The following is a 21,809-nucleotide window of genomic DNA, read 5'->3' as shown; positions in this document are numbered from 1 at the left end:
TTTTCTTACATCTGAGAGCAAGCAGACTCTCTACCTTGCTTTACTCTGGGAATAATTTAAAGAAAGATTTCTTTATCCTACTCAGGAAAAAAGCAGAAAGTTAAACAAGGTAAGTTCTGTTTTTTTCCAAGGACAAAACTTCATTTTAGGCTAGGAATGCTGATAAGCAAAAACATCAGCCTTTGAAAGATGTTTGAAAATACAGGGCCTTTTTCATGGAAAATTTTGAAAAGAGAGAAAAAGAACTTTTGAACAAAAAGCCTTTTATTTGATTTGTGTTTCTTCAGTATTTCACATACTATTACTGGAACTGCAGTAGTTCTTTGGATCTCTCTTTTCTGGTCCATCAGTAAAACTAGAAGTCTCTTCTATGTTGTTGGATGGTCTATGTTTCTAATTCTGAAGTAATCAGAGTTCAGTTTCTGGTTTGCACCCAAGCTACATACAAATTCCCCTTTGCCTAGTTTCCCATCTTGAAATGGAGAAGTGGCTCTTCCCTTCTCCACAAGCTCCCTTCTCTTCTTTTGAAAAGAAGGGCGCCTACTTCTCTTGAAAAGACAAGTAACTGCTTAAATAGCCTTTACAGAAAATGCTGCAATTCTATTTATTTACATGCAATTCGTGTAAATTCCATATTCAAGTTCATGCTAAGTGCTGAATTTGCGGCACACAGTCTTCCTAATTAAAAAAAAAATTGCAAAGAAGGATTTAAAATTAACCTTTGTGTGTCTTGATACAGCTTAAGGAGTAGAACTAGAATGGACAAATAAATATTGGGGGTTTTAGCTGCCTCTTTGCTTAGACTGATTTTCTATGCTTCCTTCCCTGAGCCCACTGTCAATTTATTAGAGATAGTACTAGTTTTGCTTTCATTGAAGGCCATGGAAGAGTTAACGCTGACCTTATAGACTGACACCTTAACTAGCAAAGCATTTTTCAGAGCTTCTAATAATTTGCTTTGCCTATGTCATAAGCAGCAGGTTTTTTGGATTTATCAGCTTCTATGTCAGAGAGGCTGACGGCTGGGTAGGGTTTAGAAGCAAAACCGTGTTCTCTCCCCTGAGAGTATCAGAGGAGAGGGCAAATGCAGAGCAGTAAGCAGAAACTTGCATTGGTTCGCTCTGTCTCACATTCATTTTTATGGATAAATAACTTAAATCCCCGTGGAATTAAGGTTGCCTGGCACCTTTCACAAAATGTGTTTACATCCACTAAGCAGCAAAACAATCTGACAAATGTAGCTGACTATAAAAAGCAACTTTAAAAATACAAATGAATATGTACTGAAACCACTGACACAGCTTCTCAGAACATCCATAATTGATTGAGTTTGATTTGGATTTGATTTGCATCAGCTTTGCACTGATGTCAGGAATCATTCTCCATTGCAAGGAGCTACTGTCCAATTTAAAGCCTTTGCATCTCCATAAATCCTAAGGAATGTCAATGGCTGGTCATTATTACAAAGAGTCACCAGCAGGCTCCACAATTCCACATGTGCATAGGTGTTTCTCTTAGTTAAGATTTTGGGTAGTAACGCTGCAAAGCAACAACCTGGCTTGATCACCCATGAGTCCTGTATAGGCACCCTGCCTATTAGCATATATTTTCAGGGAGCTGTACTTAATTTTGTATTGACCCTCAGCTTTGCTCTGTGTCTTTTGCAGGGGATTGGAACATCTTTTCAATTTCCCCGTTTGCAGTTTGTAGTGTTTAAGACCAGCTCTGTCACAGTGAGCACAGTAGCCGAGAGCAATAGTCTAGCTGCAGAATAGTGAGGGACTGGAACTTGTAATTATCTCCTCCCTGCGGATCTGCTTGTTTTGTCCATTGTTGTTCATCATGACAAGCTTCAACAACTTATCTGTGAATTGTTAATAGATGAACACAGAACATGAAACTGAAATACCTCTTGGGTCATTGTATGTAACACGATAATATAATTCTATTTGAACTGTGGATTTGGGGTTTTAATCAAAAGACCTATTACATTAAAGATGGATGACTGGATCACCAGAGTTTATACTCCCAATGGAAAATAAGATCTCGGTTCTTTGAAAGAATAGGTATATGCAGCTATGCCGGTGACTTGGATCCTGAGTGAATGGAGGCAGCTAAAATCCTGAAGAGATGTGGCTCAGGTTCATCTCAGTGCTTTGGGTTTCTGTGAACCTAGGCTGGTTAAGCTTTGGGCAGTTTTTGAGACATCTGACTCAATCCATATGTTGTAAATTAGATGCATAACAGTAAATTCTGTCTTCCCTTTTAAGGGTTTCTCTCCTAAGACCTCTCTAAGTGACGCTGCAGTTCCTGGTAATTTATGTGAGGTGAAGAAGTGCAAGTTGGTTAATACCTGTAGCAGTACTGAAGATTGTGAAATACATAGTGAAATAACTATAGTTTGCATAGCCACTAAAGATTGTGAAATACGTAGTGAAATAACTATAGTTTGCGTACCCTTATTTTTGTTTCTGTAATCTCTGTAGTTCTCTCTGAAATTATTTTTCCAAACTCTGGCATTCCTTTGTATGGGAGGAGACAGCACTTTGGCTAAAATGGAAAAATATTGTTGTCAAGTTGGCTATTTAGCTGTTCAATGACTATAATCTTTTAGCACTCAATGACATATCAGAAAGTTTGTTGTTAAGACACCCTCTGAAAATTCCATGGATTTCAAGTGTTATCTTAGTGGCAGGTATAATGTCTTGTTTTATTGTCATATGACTACAAAATTTGAATAGCTGTGGTCTGAAAGTATGTAGAAAATCATTCCTACTTATTTGTAGAAAACCCGAAAGTATAAAAGCAAACTCTATGGGGAAAAAAAGGCTGTTTCCAATAGTATTTTTTCCAGGTATCATTCTTCATAATAAAAAAATATATCTTTTTCTTTCCCTTCCCTGTAAATTATTCTCCAATATTCATGATTTCATAGAATGTAACACCCTGCTCACTTTGTTTACAGGGGTTACATGAAGTGCTGCTTTTAAAGATTCTGCTCTAACTTGTATGTATATACATGTATATACACACATACACGTATAGCAATTCGTTTCTATGCTTGTGTGTACTAAAGTAGTAGTTAGATGAAGGATTTTGCCTTCTGCAGAATTACTGGATTTCTTCAACACATTATACGTTAAAATCTTCAGATTTCTAATATCAGCAAGGAAAGAGGATGTGGACCTGCCAAAATGAGCCAAACCTCCCTTCATCAGGTGGTTTGGTTTAAATGTGTCGCTGGAGAATTTTGTCATAGTTGCTGACTGTGGTATATAGCAGGCAGTTAAGCCACAAGTAAACCTTGCAGCTTTACCAAAAGGATAGGCATGAATAGTCATTAGTTTCACAGGAAGCGAGGAAATTAACCTTTTCCTGATTTGTCAGGTAGTTAAACTCTGTTTTTCCACAGTGGATTTTAATCGATGAGGTGTTAATTCAAACAGTGAGGACAAAGGAACAGTGAAGAATTTTTTTTAAAAAAGAGCAGAACTGTAAATAGCTGAATCCTCAAAAGGTAAGTAATTCCTTTCTTGTGTTGTTCAGCTTAAATTAATCCTGAGGAAAAACTAAATATCTTTTGTTTGACCTACTTTAGAAATTCATGGTTTGTACAACTTAATTGAATTAGTGCACATTGAATTTAGTCTAGGGAGTTCGTTAGTGCTGAGATTATCTGCACATACTGATAGGCAGCTTGATAAGATCCGGTGGTCCCAGCAGTGGGAAATAATGATGAGAACTATCAGGCAATTGTTGGTAATCCAGGTAAATTAAAGCTACTTTGTTTTTGTTTATTGCTTTGTAATTTGTGCTTTGGTTAAATCTGGTGAAGTATTTCTGAAGGCTTTTCCCCTGTATCTTTTTTTCCTCTGCCTTTGTTTTGTTTTACAGGGTTTGGAAAAAAAAAAACAACCAACCCACCCAAACAATCAGAAGTGCTTTTAAAACTAATTTGCTTTTCATAGACGTAGTTTATTCACTGCTGAGCAACCCAGTATCTATTATTTGTACGAAAATGCTCTCCTTTGTTCTTTTTCCATCAGGTATAAAGTAGTATTTCTCTGCTCTGCAAGTCCCACGTGCACTGTATGTTCATGAATGCATGTGCCTCTTCAGTATAGCTCTGGCATATTTTCATACTTAATGTAGAGTAAAAACTCCAAGACTTCATTAACTTGCCCTATTGAAAAAGCACAAATGACATGGCAAATTAAATACAAGTTCCAAGTAGAAAAAGGAGAAGGCATGAAAGCAATCAAGATACATTTTTGTTTTCGTTAATTTTCTTCCAAGCATATAACTTTCACAAAATTATCTGAAAAGATCACACTCATAAAATTATGTCAATGGTTAATGGGTTGCGTGAAAGTGTGTATTAACAAGCCATGTAATTTGGGACTCACCATTCCAGTTTTACTGTGTCTGAGCATAGCAGGAACTAAAACAAGGAAAGGTTTAGGACCCAAGCTTACATTCTTGAGGGACTTAAGATTCCCACTGTGGTTAATCAAAACTGTAGAAGAATAAAATGCTGTATTTACTCTGAAGAGAAAACAAGCAAAACAAAATCCTTTCAGATTAAATGCAATTTTGTCTGTAAAATTCTGTTCTCCTTTTTTCTCCCAGATACGTTACATATGCTGGTTATACTGTGCAAATCTGGTAATTGCTTATCAGAGCGAAAGTTCATTTCAATTTAAAAGGAGCAAATGTAGGTAGGACAGATGGGTAGAAAAATGCTTTTAAATGCAGTAATCTGCTGTTCTTGGAAAAAAAAAATCTCATTTTCTACGAAAACTTGTCTCCACAAAATGTCTTCTGAGTCCTTAGCAGTTGTGATTTCATATTTGGTACAGTGGTAGGAAGAGTGAGGAAAATTGCTGTGTGAGGTTTAATCCTCCCTGGCTTCTGAAGGATGAAGGAAATGAACTATCATCCCCAGTACATGTTAGAGTAGTTCCAAGCCTGCTTTAGTTTATGCTGAAGGAAACAGCCCCTTAAGGACAATTCCTCACTACCCCAAAACTGCTAGAATCCATTGCGCTCTCCAGAATGCTCCCTACACGGAGAAGGTGAAGAGCATTTGGCAAATGTGTGATTCTACTTTGCTTGCTGAGGTTTTTTTCTTTTACTGTAGATCATGTGTGAGGGTTATCTACCCAGTAATTTCCTTTTTTGTCCTACTGAAATAGTACTCAGCAAGCCCTTGAATTAACTGCATTACAGTAACTGGATTTGGCAAAGTACCTAGAGACACACAGCCTCATGTGCCATTACAAGCAAAAAAAAAACCTCAGCAGATCTGCTGTTAAACGGTGCCTGTATTTACCCTATCCCAATATTTACAAAAGAAGAGAACTACTATTAAAAGAGCTTTTATCAGTGAAGGTTCACCAATCAGTTACCTAGAGAAAAGAGGAAATCTTTAAAATGCAAGAAATAAACAAGTGAAGTGCCAAATCATGAGGTCTTTGAGTCTTTCCATACTCTTTCCTCAGTAAACCCCCGTTTGTCTCCTATGTCATATATTCGCAGGAATTTTGCCCCCCCCCCCATCCTTTCCTCCTGGTCCAGGGACTCTGTGTCCCACCGTAGCATAATCTCCATCCTCCTTTCATTCATAGCTTTTTCCCCTCACGTACAAGCTATCAGCATTTTAAGTTACATTGGCAGAATAGGAAGAGCTGTCATGGAGGAAAGACAAAGCAAGGTAGTTTTGCTGGAAGGAATTTTTGGCTCCTGCTAAGAGAATCTGTGATCTGTGGACGTTAAGGGAGGTGCTTAAAACTGATGGCCTTGCTAACCAGGTGCTGAAATTTCAGTCTTGCTGCTTCTCAGTAAGCACTTCCCTCTTCTATGTTTTTTTGTTTGGTTGTTGGTTTTTTCTTTCTTTATAATTTTCACTGGAATCAGTAGAGTTGATACCTGGAAAATTTGGGATTTACTAGATTCAATCAGTGTTGAACATTTTACATGTTTTGTATTAATGACAGAGGAGTACCACTGTTTAGAATATTGCTTCCACTAGAAGATTTGATTTTTGGTAAGGGTAGACTGACAAATGCTCAGCTGATTTAAAATGGTATGATGAGTGCAGTACCATCAGAGTCAGGTGAAGCTATGGTATGTAGCTACTATTGGAATAATATTCCCATTTTACTGACTGGGAAACCAAGCTACATGGAGATCATGAGGCCGGGTCACAAAAACTCAGCAGGCTCTTTACAGACTGGGAATCCAGCCAAGTCTCCTGAAACCCAGTTCAAATTTCTGACCAGTGTTGCACTGACTGACAGACAGAGGCACTAATTAGAGATGTTTTGAGGCGCTCACTTTTCTCTTACATACAAAAGGAGGTGAATCTACTAGTCATAAATACAAAATTAATGTATCTCACTGTATAGTTACAAAACAATGCTTTTGGTGTGACATTTTAAGCATCTTTCTGCTCATTCAATATTATTTTCTATAAAGCAGAGTGCTTACAAAGAAATACTGTTCACTGTCTTCTCTGCATAACAAAAAGCAGCCTACAACTGTAAGGTCCCTTTCCATTCATCAGCCACCACATCTGTTGCTTGCTTGGACACTGACCAAAATGATTCATTCACATGTCTAACATTTATTTTTGGTGAAATACTGGGATTATACAGAAAGGCAATATTTCAAAACTCGGTCTAGAAAACCAAGGGAAGTTGGAAACAACTTCCTCAGCTGAAAACAAACACGGTGTTATATCATTCTGCAGCTTTATTAGAAGGAGGCAGTAGCCAAGTGAAGCAGCTGGAATCACACTGAAGTCACTCTGAACTCTGCAGATCACTTCATTCTTCCTTCTGCTACAGAGCTCACATCCCTGATTTACAGTGCATTTTGTTCCAAAGAACTAAACGAGGTAGGTCAATCTCTGTTATATTTTAAATCTTTCTCTCCCTCCCTTCTAAATAATGTGTTTCTACAGCTACACCACTTGCAGGCAAATCCTGTAAGGTAGTGTAGCATATACTGGCGAAAAGAGCTTCTTGGAAGAAGGAATGTGATATTTATTTCAAAGATTATTTTGAACCACCCCTGCAGCAAGAAAAGATATGAAAGTATGTATGAATTTAACTTTTAATGACTTTTGAGTGTGCTTATACACCCTTCAAGGAGTCTTTTATCCTGTCAGAGAATGGTAAGTGACCTTGACTTAAATCTCTCTCTCGCTCTCCCCTGCCTTCCTTTGTGTGTTGGTTTTAATTTGTTTGATTTGCTTAGGGATAGTATGTCTCTTACAGCTATAACAATTCTCAGTATTATTAGAAATAAGTGCATCAGTTCTCATCTGAAGAGATTCTAGAAGACAGACTGGAAATCATTTCAACTTAAGTAGCAGATTAACAAAATAATTCTGAAGAATTACAGTCATGCAGAATTAAAAAGGGCTTCTATGATCTGAGCTGCAAGGTGTGTGTGTTTTCCCTAGCCATAGTGGAAAAAGGTAGGATGTGGATCTAGCTGTCATTAAGTGCATGGGAGCATGTTTCCTAGGAAGTGACAAGAAGATTTGAAGCCTTATATACAATGAGACAGGGCTGGATTCCACCTCCTATTCAGACTTAGTGATAACCACGTCATTGTCACCTGTAGCCTTTCTAAATGTGATCTTGCAAAACCAAACAATATCCCAGACCTGTTTTTGTAGATTTACAGAAGATGTATAGATTGTCTATGAATTAAAACACATTTGCTTTCTAGCTGAATAAAATTGTATTACTGAATAATTTTAAATGTTTATTAATTCATAGCGAAGGAGAAGAGAGCGAGTGAGGATACGTCAGGGTAAAGGAATTTGTCGGACCAGGTTTGTAGAAACTGATTCAGGATTAACTTGCTTATGACAGCTTACTTTCAGTAGCATCATATTATTGTTTTGCCTCAGCTGAACTAGGAAATGCAAATATTTTAATAACCCAATTTACTTTTGTTTAATGTCACTGCAACTTCTGCTTGAATTTAAAACATTGTCAGCCACTTATGCCAGGCAGACAGGATAGAGGTCCTACCAAGTTTACTTTAATCCTAGGGACTTTGTATGTGCTATGAGTCATATTAGAGTCCACTTTTATTGTACTTAGAATCTCTTTGAGTGTGGCGTAGTGGAAGTTATTTGGCTCTGGAGAATGAATTTATGGTTTGGATTCTCTAATTGCCTTTGTGGAGAGGGACCATAAGTCAGGGAAACTCTGTGTAAGGATTCCTAGGCAGGATCTAACCACAGATTTTTACTGCACTGGTGGGGGCAGAGGAAAACTGTTGATGACAATAATGCAATGTGTATGTACTATACATTATAAATTCTTCCTTTTCATTTTAAGAATTTGCTTCTCTGCTGACAACCTAATGAGCAACTTCTGAAATGCTGTTAGATTTGTGTTTATTTCTGATGGATTGATTCAAGAGGAAAATTTGTATCTGTTTCCTAACAAAGCCAGTTGCCCTAAAGAATTTTCTTCTCCTTATGTTTTTCAAAAGCCACTTGAAGTTTGTGATCTGTTCTTAGATATTAATTTTTTATTAATAACGTTGCTATTCCAAGCACTAAGCAGCTAGTTTTGCAGAGGATTGTAGTCTGTTGAATAGTCTTGTTATTTGCTTATTTATTCATCTTGTTTTATGGAATGTGCCAACAGTTCAGCTGTCTCTCTTACTGTGGTGGCTGGTTGTCTGGCTAATTTTCACTCATTATTTCTGATAATGGTTTGGTTTGTGTTCATTCAGTCTGAAACTAGCAGTTTCACAACAGTGCTGGGCTCTGTTGTTGCTTGCTTTGCAAAACAGAGCTGAGTGGGAGGAACAGTTTCTCATGGCCTGTTACCAGAAGAAGGGATTGCTGTGACTGGGGTGGGCGGTGTCCAAGAGACATTTGGTTTTAGAAGGGAAGATGCCATCATGCACAGATCAACTCTCCCACACTTGTTGCTACTTTTACGGTGTGCTTGAGGCTCCTGAGACAAAAAGAAAAATCATGTGTCCTCAAAAGAAGCATATAGTACTTCCAGGGGAGCTCAGCTAATTCTGTGCTCTTTGTATCTTCAATACTTTCCAGAGGTTGAGGGCCTGGAGACAGGAGCAAAAAGCCCTGTATCAGGCCATGGCTGCTCTTTTCCAGAGAGAATTTTTGCTGGCTTGTTGCAGCACTCTTATGCCTGGCCCACCATTTTACAGCATTACAATTCTTTAGATGAACAGAACAGACCTGCTGCAGATCTAATACTTTTTCATTAGCTCAAAGGGAAGCTAACAAAACCCATTGCTACAAGTCAGGTTTGTTTGCAAGGGTTATCTGCAAAGGCCAGCACTCTACAAGTCTCAAGCCCTTGCCAGGGACATTAGCTAGCAGAGAGTTTGCAGCCTTCTCCTACTTCTCTTCCCCAGCCCAGGTTGTCTTGTCCCTTTTTTATACTTCTCGAAGGATGTATTTCAAGAATCACAAGGCACAAGTATGAAGAACCAGCACCTTTTCCCTCTATCCACAAAAGATACTTGCCTCTCCATTCTTTTGGCAAGCCCTGAATTCTGCCTCCAACTCTGCCTTTGAATCTACTGTTTGACTTTGGGCAAGATACTTCTGTTCCTTTCCCGCTCTTGTTGTGTCTGTTTATTCTGTTTAATTATAAACATGGCAGGAGTTCTCTCTCATTATGTGGTTATAGTGCCTAGATCCAGTGAGGCTTTGATCTCAAAGGCTAGGGCCTTTGGGTACTTTCCCAACATAAAATACTTGCCTCTTTCAGCAAGTGTGAGCCTGGCACAGACATTTTATTCTCTTTTGAAGCCTTCTAGATGAGAAAGTGGTGAGTAGTAAGTCTTGTACCATCAATGTAATACCGCTTTTTACACTCCCATTTCTTCTTCCTAGTGATCCTCTTTTAATGAGCTCAGCCCCACATCATTTTAATGAGATGTTTCGGAAATGTTAAGAACTATTGTCCATTTAAGAAAACTGAGTAACGTATTGTTGAGGTCCTAGACTCTTAACTGAGAGTGTTGTACCATATCTGGTGGAGTCAAGTTCAACATGACATAGAAGTGATTTGCAAAGGTAATATGGGAAGCCTGTAAAACCAGTATTTCCAAGCTCCTAATTTAACACCTTAATCATAGGCGCCATCCATTCTTATCAGTGCTAGGGAGTGTTCCCAATGCCATGTTAGGGAGATAGATAAATATCCAGCCCTTCTGAAATTGTATTAACAATATGATTTTTTCAGTTTTGCAGGAATACAGGCGGTGCTTATTTTAGACTTGAACTTAAAGTAAATAAAAGAATTAGTTTTGTATGAGTAGCAATATTAGAGGAACACTGATACCGAAGCAGAAACCCTTAATGTACTGGACGCAGTGATCCTAGTGTATTAACTGTGAGGACAAAATAAAGTATGTTATCAACTGGAATGTTTTGGTTATATACTAGCACTATTTTGGTTCTGATATACCCATGCAAGAGTAAGTGTCAAGAGTAACATAACCATAGCAATATTACAATCATGCTGGAAGAAACTGCAGATGTAGATTTAATGAATAGTAGAATAAACCTAGAAGAACAGAAATCAATTTAGTGGGCAGTACATAACCAAGCATACTGTTAGAAGTGACTAGGAAATTAATATGTAAAATAGAATAGGATATAAGAAGGTATATTTCAGGAATGAGTTGTGTTGCTAATTTTGTCTGGGGTTAGCTCTTAACTCTACTTGTTAAAAGGACCATAAGTGTAACAGATTGTAAGCTATTTTTTATGTGTTATTTGATAGAGATTTTGTATCTTGTTGGAAAGGGTTATTTTATTTTTTCCGTAATGACCTGTTACCCTGCAGTAACTTTTGAATGGCTGTTGCCTAACATATGTTTAATTGGCCTTAATCAGCCTGCTGAGACAACAGTTGATAGTCTGAAAGAAATCTCTGCATTCCCTCTTTATTCTCTGCTCTCACTTTGCTACTTCCTGTTAGGAGGGAGTTGTGGTTAAAGCATGTGTTTGCTGAAGGAGTGCAACCATTCAAAAAACATGGTCAGAGCTGCATGATCATGTAATGATCATATGAACGCTAGTCTAAATCTTCTTTCATCACAAATATATGAAACAGTTGTGAAGTAAAAATGCCATACAATTTTTGCATGAAAAACATAAAAAGCCATGCTTGATTAGAAATACAAGCATTCATTATCTTATCAATCCAGTCACTGTGAAGCTGAAGCGCTTTAAAATTTTTAAATCGGCTATCTCCATTACTCTAGGTATTATGGTGGTTTATAGCCAAATAAAATACTGCTGGCATTTGTGGAGGAATAGAAAACACGTGAAACTTGCCTGGAACAATACTTCATTAGTGTGCATATCTTACATGCTGAGGACACAGCCAATATGATATATGGTGTACCTGCCGGGCTTTGTCATCTGAGAGGTGTGCTTAATGGCTCTTAGGTATGTCCTGGGCCTGCGGAGACAGATTAACATATATGACAAGCAAATGGTGGAGATAGAGGTTCCTTTTCTCTTCAGTGAAGAGAAAACAGACCAGAATCTGCAAGGGCTGCCTGGGTAGGTGCTGGCTCCTCCAACACAGTGGGCATGACGGCACAGGGGAGAGCCTCCCTTCAGGAAAGGGAGGGTCTCCCAGAGGTGAGGCTGTGGTTTGTCCGCTCCATCATGAGTGAGGGGACAGTGTTATGTTTAAAAAAGGAGGATAGGACTGTGGTTGAACCACTAGGCAGGGACTCTAGGTTTAGCACCTGGTTTGATCAGACTTCCTGTAGGTCATTCTCAGCCTTCTCGTCTGTAAACCAGACTGATGATACTTCTCACTTGAGTCCACTTTCACTAAGGGTTGTGAATACTGAGGTGTAATGACTGGTTATGTAAATACTTCGGCAGTGCTGACATATGCAATATAAGACCGTATTTTAAATCTCAAGTGGCACTGTTTACCTAAACTTCTATTTTTACCTACTTGTAACAATGCTTAGATTTCCCTGCCCCCCCAGAATGGGGCCACTTTAAGTGTTTCACATCTGTCATTTTCTTGACTCTGCTGTAATACATTTGTGGTCACGATAGACTTGCAGTGGTTACAGCAACTCCTTACATTCAAAAGGAATATTAAAAAAGATATTTTTACTTTTAGCTGTATTAACGGAAGGGAATAAGAGCAGGAGCAAGCACTAACTACACAGTTACCAAGTGTGCCCCCCCTATCCTGAGGACATCTGAGTTTCTTTGTCTTCTTGGGGATGGAGGCTTTGGTGCTTGGGATCAGCATGAAAATAAATCACTTTTGATGATATGCAGACATTTATGAGTTACCTGATTGTGGAAATGGTATGCCGCTCAATTGCAGCAGTTGTCTGGATGATTTGTTATATTCAGGCCAGACCTACTGTAGATACTTTTCCTATTACAGCAGCATTATCTAGATATAAAGTTGGGTTTTCCATTTTTTGTTTAACATTTCTGTGGCAGCAAAAGTGCTGGTCTGAAATCATTGCTTTACCAATATTAATTGAGTTGCTTTGTAAGGGTTTGTTAATCCTGCAGTAATACTCACTTTGTGTAAAATGTTTTGAGGCCATTACCTGGTCAAATGACTTCAATACCACAGATGAAGTTGTGTGTTATGACTAATAAGATCATGTTTGGCCTTTCTCAAAGAAAGTTGGTTTTGGTATAAATTTTAGGAGATGTCTAGCTAGTACATTGCGTATGCATTTCTAACACTGCTTCAGTGAGAGACGTAATGGAGAATGATGGTTATTTGCATTCTTGTCTTGTCTGCTAGAACAAATACATCTATATGGTGGCTTGAAAAGGTTTCCAGTCACATATCATATCTATTTTGACCCATTCTAGTTGTTGAATTCAGGACGGCTTACGAAGTCATTTTGTTGCCCTATCTCTAATGATCATTAAAATGATAGTCAAGGGATAGGCGTTTCTGTACGTATCTGTGAAAGAGAAAACATGCACACAAGCCTTGATTCTGCTTTTGTGTATACTAGCTTAAAATGCTTGTTTCCTAGTAGCTTTGTCTGCAGGGCCAGCTTTAGGCTTAAATTATAGCATAGCTATGATTTAGTTTTGTAGTATGGGTGTATCAGGCACTTCCTGCTATAGGAACGTTTCCACATGGAGGCAAGTGGTCATCTTGGCTTTGTTCTTTTGAGGGAGAAATATGAGTCTATGATGGTTTGTAATCTCATCAGTATTCCTTGGGAGTTTTAGGATCTTTTCTTATGTCTTTGTAAAATACTTGGCAGAAATATGTATATACCCCTAACAAACTTACTCAGCCTTCTATGTTTTGAACTTGACAGATAAAGTACTGGATGAATTTCATGTTTATGTTTTTGAAGCTAGATAAATTCAAATTTTAGCACCTCAAAAGTTCCAAGAAATTTTTTTGAGGCCTCTCGAATGAATTCAATATCCAGACAAACTCGCTGAGACACAGTATGACAAGCAGGCTTTAGGTGATCTTTTGAGAAACTAGTTGTTCTCCAGCATTTGACTCTTGCAAATGACAAAAGTTGAAGTGAATCAATTAAATAAGCTTTTCTTTAGCCATAGATCATACATGTGGAATGTAATATGCTCAGAATTATTCATAAAGACATTAAAAGGAGGGTTTGTGTAATATATTCCCTCTATGAAGTTAACTGTTGAGACAGCCAACTCCACAAACCATAATTTTCCTATTAAGTCAGGACCCACTATTGTGACCTCTGAAATCAATTTAGCTGGCCAGAGGCTCTGAGCACTGTTTATCACACTGAACAAATAGATTTCAGGACTACCCCTCAAATATTTTTATTAACTTTTAACTAACATAGACAATGAATAAGCTCTTCCCTTGGACCTCTCTGCAAATTTCAAAAGTAATGAGGACCAAATGTGAGAGAGAGGTTGTGTGGGCTGTAGCCCAAACATGTGACATAAGCTACCGGTGTAATTAAGTTGGACCCTAACTTGCATGGTGCCCAGAGAACTTTGAACCCCCAGGAAGATTTTGCATCAAGTGAAGTCAGTGGAAATTGCAACTGTTTTGTTTGTTTTCTCCTATTTTAGGCTGAAAACCCAATGTAATTTCATTCCAAAGCCATTCCACTGACCTCAGGGCTGAGGTGTGGAGAGGTCAAACAACTTCCCCTGGTCAAACCGGATGCATGTGGCGTAGCCATGAATAGAGTCCAAAGTACTGGTCTACTTATAACCATATAAGTCATGTCATAACCATAAAGCCATTTGTAGTGTGACAAAAGCTGTTCTGTTTTAAGCAGATCCAATCATATGTCCAAGTTGTCATTATGGCTCAACTTTATGAAATGCTGTAATGGTGGCAGAGAAAACAAACTCTAGGTACGTGTAGTAAAAAGCTACTGTTGAAATTCAGAGAAAGACAGTTCATGTAGCACATGGTGAAGTCTCTTCCCAGCAGTTCTGTGGCTTTGTATTTTAGAAATATTTCCTAATGATCTGTATTTCTTGGTAATTCTGTTTTCTGTCCCAGGATCTAAAAGGCACTAGGACCAAGTGTCAGCCTGTGATATTCCTATGAAGTCGTTTAGTAATTAACTTCTGTTTTGCAGAAGGGGACAGGAAATGAAATCTCCTGGTCAAGCATTCTGAAACCTATTTGCTTAAAATTAAGCAACTATATTCATAATTACGCGACTGAATCAAGGAGGCTCAGTTTTCAGAGCTGCTTGTGACCTCAGCAAACAGGAACAGACTCCAGCAAACAACTGCTGAGCGTACACTTTACACAGGCTGTTTACTATTTAAAAAAAAAAGTCTAAACTTGGTTATATTCATCCATATGCAGTACAACACTGTTCTGTAACCTGTGGCTGCCCCCAAGTCCTATTGCCAGGCCTCTAACCACACTTTCCTGTTTATTGAAAAATATTTTCCTCCCTCTGGCTCCTTTTTGCAACCCCAGACCAGCAGGGACTGAGCTAGTGAATTGCACCAAACCTCCCTTACCTTTTCTGGCAGTTGGCCTGAAAGCCAAGCAGAAACTGCTGGCAAAAAGTCTTGTTTTCCTTACTGAGTCTCCGTTTGCAGACAGGTTCATAAGAGTGTTTCCAGCCTGGATCATTTGTCAAAGATCATACAGGAAATCAGTGACAGAATAAGGAATAGAATTAGATTTCTTCACTTTCAAGACTTAGACTTGAACTGCAAGACAAGTCTGCCTCTGAAAGTTTATTAATAAATAAAAACCAAACTCATGTATTTGGGACTATGTGTGTTTCAAGAACACAAAGAAACATCCCTGCTGATTGATGGTTAACGATTATCTCAGAAGAAAAAATCTGGGTCCTCATTGTTGTAAACCAGCATAGCTCCACTGAAAATCACCTACTGGTTATCTTTTTCAGGGCAGGGCTTAACACCGTGAGTCCTGTTACAGAAGTGCTTCATATATAAGGATGTCAGAGGTAAAGGTTTCTGGGCTTTGCATGTGTAATTGTCAGTCTTTGCTGAGCCCTAGCCATAGAATCTAGTTTCAGCATCTGTGCGCTGGGAGCAATGGTAAGCAATGTTCCTCCTGCTTTTTTGCCCCCACTGCTGAAGAGTTACTGCATTGGAAGACTAGGAGTTAGAGATAAGAAAAAATATAAGCTTGGAAAAATAATTGCATTCTAGAGGGGTGCTCTTCCAGTGGAGGAGTTTTAAACTACAGGAGGCTTGGTAAATATTTGGTATTTATTTAGGTATGTTTTCTTTCTCCTGCTAGACATCATCTTTGAAATTCTAAATATAAAATTAACATTGTTGGGCAGTAAGCAAATGTTTGTTATTGTCATTATGTTTTTTAGCACCATTAGGAAAAAAAAAAAGGTTTAGGGGTTACACATGTAGGGAGGAAATGTTTGAATCCAAGTATTGTTGCATTGTGCTAGCTCTTGAGAAACTTAAAAGCAAAATTGATTAGTGACTGGAATACAGGATGTTAATCAGCAGGAGTCTGAAAAATTGGATTTTTTTTTTTGTTTAATTGCATAAATTCAATTTGAAAGTATAGTTCTGTATATAGGCAAAGACACTTAAAAATCCAATTATTAACCTGACTGTCCTCTGAAACTGTCCAAATGTAATGTTGTTCCAGATGTTAGTGGTACTGCTCCTTGTTTATACTATTTCTCAGCAGATGTTAAGCTATTTGCAAAAATGACTCAGATGGGTGGTACTGGTATTTGATGCAGAATCTACCCCCAAGGGGCATGTAATTACATAAATGCAGCCCAATAAGTATCATTTTGTCAGGACAGCAAACCAAATAACATTCCTTCAGCCTGATGTAAATTACAAAGGGCAAATGTTATCGTAGCCTCTTGGCAGAACAGGCTGTATTGACTCTTATTACATATTTTTTTTAATCAAGAGATATAAAATTACACAACTTTTTTTTTTTTAACCTTGTCTATCCATCTACAACTGAGAAATCTAATCCTGCTAATGTGTGTGCACATGCGTAGCTTCACTTGTGTGAGTAATCCTTTCAAAATAAGCAAACTACTTTTTTGGAGGAAAGGTATGTACATGAATACCAGCTTGCAGATGTTGTTCTGCAGGCAATGTACTCTGGAGACCCTGCTCCTGTTGTCCTTAGCATGCTAAAATTAATGGAATTACAGGAATGCAGGGCTGGGTTCCAAAAGCGCGGACTGAATTTCCGTTTTTGAACGAAGCTAGTGCTCAGAAGTATACCAGTGAGCTCATTCATAGTACAGCTAATGGGTTGGTTATATCCTGCTCTCAGGGACAGGTTTTTAGTGCAGCTGAGTCCAGCCAGACACTATAGCTTTAAATGATAACAAAATTTAGCAGAATATTTGTTTTGACCATGGCAGATACTTTTGTCAGACTGTGGCCATCTATGGCCGTACATAACTTCTGAGTGCTTTTTCCTGTTCAACCTCTGTTTGCTGTCTGTTTTCCCATTAATTTCTTTTTTTCTGGGTTTTTCTTTTGGTTTATCTTTTCCTTCCCGCCCCCCCTTCTCTCCTTCCCACACTCTTCCTTTCCAGTTTTAGAAAAAAATTCCTATGTGAAAAATCATGTTGTACTTGTAAGTTCCAGAAGCTTTTGCATCAACAGAAAACTGAGACTGTCGTTCTGTCTTTAAAAAAAAAAAAAAAAAAAGACACACATATTTTCATCTATAGCTCTTAGAGTGTGTCTTATTCTCCTGGGAAGCTTTATTTTCTTTCATCTATTACCTGTTTCTCAGCTCTCCTTCTCTACATCCTTTGCTGCGTTAAGGAAATCTAATATGTTGAATGTGTCTGAAAATCAGCAATCCTTGATACAAAGGTAGATACATGATAGAGAGCAATAAACCCATGAACTTTCAGTTGCTGGAGAAATCTCTGTCTATTATTTTGTGAACTATAATTTGCGTTATGTGTGGCTGGTAATTTTATAAAAAATGGCTTCCTGGCATTTTAACTGCACTTTTTTGCCTACATAGATGCCTGGTGCTTCTCTGATTTCTGACAGATATAATTCATAAAACTTGCTTTAAATAGGAACAGAGCAGTCAAATATGAAACCCAACTAGAAAAGAATAGAAAATTCACACTTCAGTAAAACTTTGCAGCTGACCTTCCAGAAATTTATGAGTGATACTGTGCTCAGTGCTCTCTGTTAAGAAATAAATGCAAGGAAAAGAGTTCCTTAAGATTTCAAGTGTTGTCATGATTTGAGCATTTCTTGAAACGCCTGTGACCAAAATACTCCACAAGCTTTGTGCTAAGCAACTGATAGCTGAAAAGTGATAGATACGTGAAACCAAGTCAATGTTTTGGGTTTTTTAATGACCAAGAACTTAAAGGAATTGCAGGTTACTATTTGCAGTGCAGTAAAACATTTCTCCTTTGACCGTTCCTTTTCTTTTCTTCCCCAGAAAGCAACTGTGCAACATGACATTTGAAGATTTTGAGAACTACTCTTATTTCTACGACCTGTCTGAGGAAGATGAATCACCCCAGTCCTCCCTCAGCATTGCCCATATGGTTTCCCTTTCCTTTTACAGTGTGGCATTTCTGCTGGGAGTGCCAGGTAATGCCATCGTCATCTGGTTTATGGGCTTTAAGTGGGATAAATCTGTTTCTACACTCTGGTTCCTCAATCTGGCCATTGCAGATTTCATTTTTGTTCTCTTCCTGCCCCTCTATATTACATATGTGGCAATGGGCTTCCACTGGCCTTTCGGGAAGTGGCTCTGCAAGATGAATTCATTCATTGCACTTCTTAATATGTTTGCCAGTGTTTTCTTCCTGACATTCATCAGCCTTGACCGCTACATCCGCCTAGTCCACCCAGTCTTTTCCTACAAGTATCGGACTGTAAGGAACACCCTCATTCTTAGTGGGATCATTTGGATGTCAGCTGCAATTATTGGTGGCCCTGCCTTATACTTTAGAGACACAGCTACAGTTCTCAACAATGTCACCATTTGCTACAACAACTTCCATGTGCATGACAGAGAACTTATTTTGCTGACACATCACATTCTCATTTGGGTGAGGCTTGCGTTTGGTTACCTCTTTCCTCTAGTTACCATGGTCATTTGCTACTCATTGCTGATTGTCAAAGTGAAGAGGAGAACTGTATTGACTTCCAGCAGGCTTTTCTGGACCATCATTGCTGTAGTTGTAGCTTTTTTTGTTTGCTGGACACCATATCACATATTCAGTATTGTGGAGCTGTCTGCCCACCACGATGAAAACTTGCATGACTTACTGCAGGATGGCATTCCCCTCTCCACTGGCCTTGGTTTCATCAACAGTTGCCTCAATCCAATCCTCTACGTTCTGATTAGCAAAAAGTTCCAGGCCCAGGTCAAGACGACAGTCTCTGAGGTGCTAAAATTGGCACTGTGGGAGGTGAGCCGCTCGGGAACTGTCAGCGAGCAGCTGTGGAGCTCAGACAACACCCATGCGCCTGTGCACTATTGTGAAACTGCTCAGTGACTGCCCTTGTCACCATCCCTCTCCAAAATAGCTGACGGAGATTTGGAGGTGTTCTTGACTTCACATCTGCCAGTCAGATGTGCATTTTTGCATATACAGTTTTATGTAAACAGCTGTCTTAATTGCACTTGCTGCTTTCCTTGAAAGGCTTTTAAAGGACACATCATTTGGGTGTGGTGTACTTGCAATGCACACACAGCCTGAACTGAAAGTTGTTAGCTTAAGTGGAATTGCTCCAGCTGGCTTTTTGATCAGGAATGTTGTTGTACTCCTCTTGTTTTGTTGTGGTTCCATACCTCATTGATATCAAAAGAGCACATAATAAAAATATTCCTCCTTGCCATCACTGATAACACTCTTGATCTGGGCATTCTCATCCAAGAGGTCGTGGCCGTAAGTCAATAGGTCATGAGTCTCCTGATGATCTAGTATTGCCTTAAGTAGGAATCACCTGGCTACATCCCAGCTAAGTGAAGCTGTCGGTGGCTCCACTCTGCAGTTGGAGAAGAATCCCAAGACAGAGAACACTGAATTGCTGCCTTCTCTTGTCAAAAAAGAAAAATATGGAAATAAAATCTGTTTTCTCCCAGTGTTCTTATACTCAAAACTAAAGCAGGGGATCCTGTGTTTTCTGGTCACTCACTCTTGCGCTTTTAGCACTAATTGGGTGCAAAATACTGAACAGATGTTTCATATAGGTATTAGGCTCATTTGAGATGTGCAAAGAGTTAGTGAAAATATTTCTTACAGAAGCTGAGATTAAAGGCCTCCTGCCACACTTTTTCTTTTTCCATGTTTAAACTTCCAGGCTTAAAGAGGTTTACAACTATCGGTTGCTCTTTATTGCTCTGTCAAACAAAGGTAAGGAAATAATATAACATTTTGTTTACCTTAATGCCAATCTTCTAAAAATGGGCAGAGTGAATTCAACAATATTCTGTTACAAGTCTGTAGCCAAATGTGGGCTGCTTTGGCAAATGAGAGGCAAGACAGTACATCCAGGAGGTGGAGTCCCCTCCCATAAGAGAGATGTAGTAGTCCCGGTTATGCTGTATTCTGTTCCAACTTGTTGGCTGCTGTAGAATCACACATGCAGCAATGCAAACATACGTGCTAAGTGGAGTGGAACAATTTCTGATGCAATACCACTTAATTAAAAAGTTGAATGTGGGATAAAACTCCACTAAGAGTAAAAGCATAAAGCTTTGGGTAAATTTGAACTGTTTTTTCCTTGTTATTGGCCTAGGTATGTAGAATAAAACTCTCTTTCAGATAATCAACCTAGTTTCTATGGCCTGCCAACACACTTAAGTAGCATTTATACTGTAATTGAGGCCTTATATGTAAATATATTTGCTTTTGTATAATATATATATATATGCATGCATGAATACATCCAGTATTGGTAGCTGTACAAATAGAAACTGTCTGTGGTCTGTAACTGTTTCTTTGGGCTCTGGTTTCAGAGTTTGGGAGAGTCAGGCAGGATCAGTGGAATTTCAGTGTATTTCACTCTGGGCTGGAAAGGTGGTAAGCAGCACTCTTCCTTTGAGTCATTTGCTGCCTGGTACATAGTGAGTCATCGTAATATTTTGGCACTGTGCTGCTGAATGTGCGTAAATCAAACATTTTGCAGTCTTTCTTCACATGTTGCCTGACATCTTTCTAAGAATGATGTATTAGTACTACTCTCCTGACTGTACTCCAAGTGAAGTAATAAAATTTTGTTGTTTCCAAAGAGTGTGTTCGTTTGCTTTTCCCAGCAGCAATATGCAGTGACTGTCCATTCTTAGAACAGCTCCTTCCCAAAGATTTTCGAAGATGAAAGCAAGCCCTGACCCTTTCTACTACAGGCATTAAGGTTTATGTCAGCTTTCTTCTTGCATGTCAGCTATATGAGCACACATATTGCTATATACAGTAAAGAGATTGATTTTCAAATGGGGGAACATACATATGCTGTCATGCATAAATTATCAGAAAGCCTCCCCTGAAGTAGACAACAGAGACACAGAATACAATTGAATAAGGCTAAAGTCAGCCCTGGTCTGTGGAATTAAGTGGATTAACAATTTTGCAACTACTACCTCATTCGCACCAAGATCAGTTACAGAATTATCTCCAAATCATTTCTGCAAGAGTAATGGAAGATACTTAAACAAAATAGATAATGCTCTAGGTTTCTGTTTCCAAAGACTGTCCAAAACAATACCAGCAGTTCTACACTGCTTGGACTGAGGAATGCTCATTCAACCCACCACAATGGAAAAAAAGCCAGACGAAGGGGATCTATCTTATCATGCTAAAGGATACTATAGAAAAACTTCATAGGACATAGCCCTATGATCAACCATTCATTCAAGAATAATAGCTATTGACACATTTTGTAGTAGAAAGGTTCTGGTTACTTACTCTTATCTGCTTCCTGAACAGTTTGTACTTCTGAAGGTTGTTATGTAGGTTAGTTTGTAACCAACACTTTTGTTGAAACTGTTTTCCCAGAATTCCTATATGTCACATATTTAAGTTATAGAACTTTCTGCTGATCTTTCTGTTATGGGGCGCACTTGGGATAGAAGTGTCTTATTTATTTCAAGATGCTGATTTTTCACAGGCACAATGACGCAGTAATATACTAGCACATACCCAAATACTACACAAAAACCCCTAACGCAGATACACGTGGATTCTGTGGAATTCTCTTGCCCACATGCCTATCTGTTTTGTAACTGGGGAGACTGTGCTCTCTAGCGTTTCTTGTTTTGTTCCTGTGCAGCAAGTTTCCT

General features: G+C 38.6%; 1 protein-coding gene across 2 annotated transcripts; it reads left to right on the top strand.

Annotated features, from left to right (window-relative positions):
• The first annotated feature begins 6,608 nt into the window (after positions 1 to 6,608).
• Positions 6,609 to 20,761, top strand: CMKLR2 (chemerin chemokine-like receptor 2). Of its 2 annotated transcripts, none has more exons than XM_075153968.1 (2): positions 6,609 to 6,898; positions 17,955 to 20,761. In XM_075153968.1, the coding sequence occupies exon 2, from the start codon at positions 17,971 to 17,973 to the stop codon at positions 19,021 to 19,023; it is 1,053 nt and encodes a 350-aa protein (XP_075010069.1). In that variant the 5' UTR covers positions 6,609 to 6,898; positions 17,955 to 17,970; the 3' UTR covers positions 19,024 to 20,761. The 2 variants fall into 2 exon arrangements, with proteins under 2 accessions (XP_075010069.1, XP_075010067.1); XM_075153966.1 differs by lacking the exon at positions 6,609 to 6,898 and adding an exon at positions 11,460 to 11,587.
• The last annotated feature ends 1,048 nt before the right edge of the window (positions 20,762 to 21,809 follow it).

The sequence above is a fragment of the Calonectris borealis genome, chromosome 6, assembly GCF_964195595.1.
Source record: "Calonectris borealis chromosome 6, bCalBor7.hap1.2, whole genome shotgun sequence".
Lineage (NCBI taxonomy): Eukaryota > Metazoa > Chordata > Aves > Procellariiformes > Procellariidae > Calonectris > Calonectris borealis.
The sequence above is the reverse complement of the archived record's forward strand: the minus strand, read 5'-3'. Positions and strand labels throughout refer to the sequence as shown.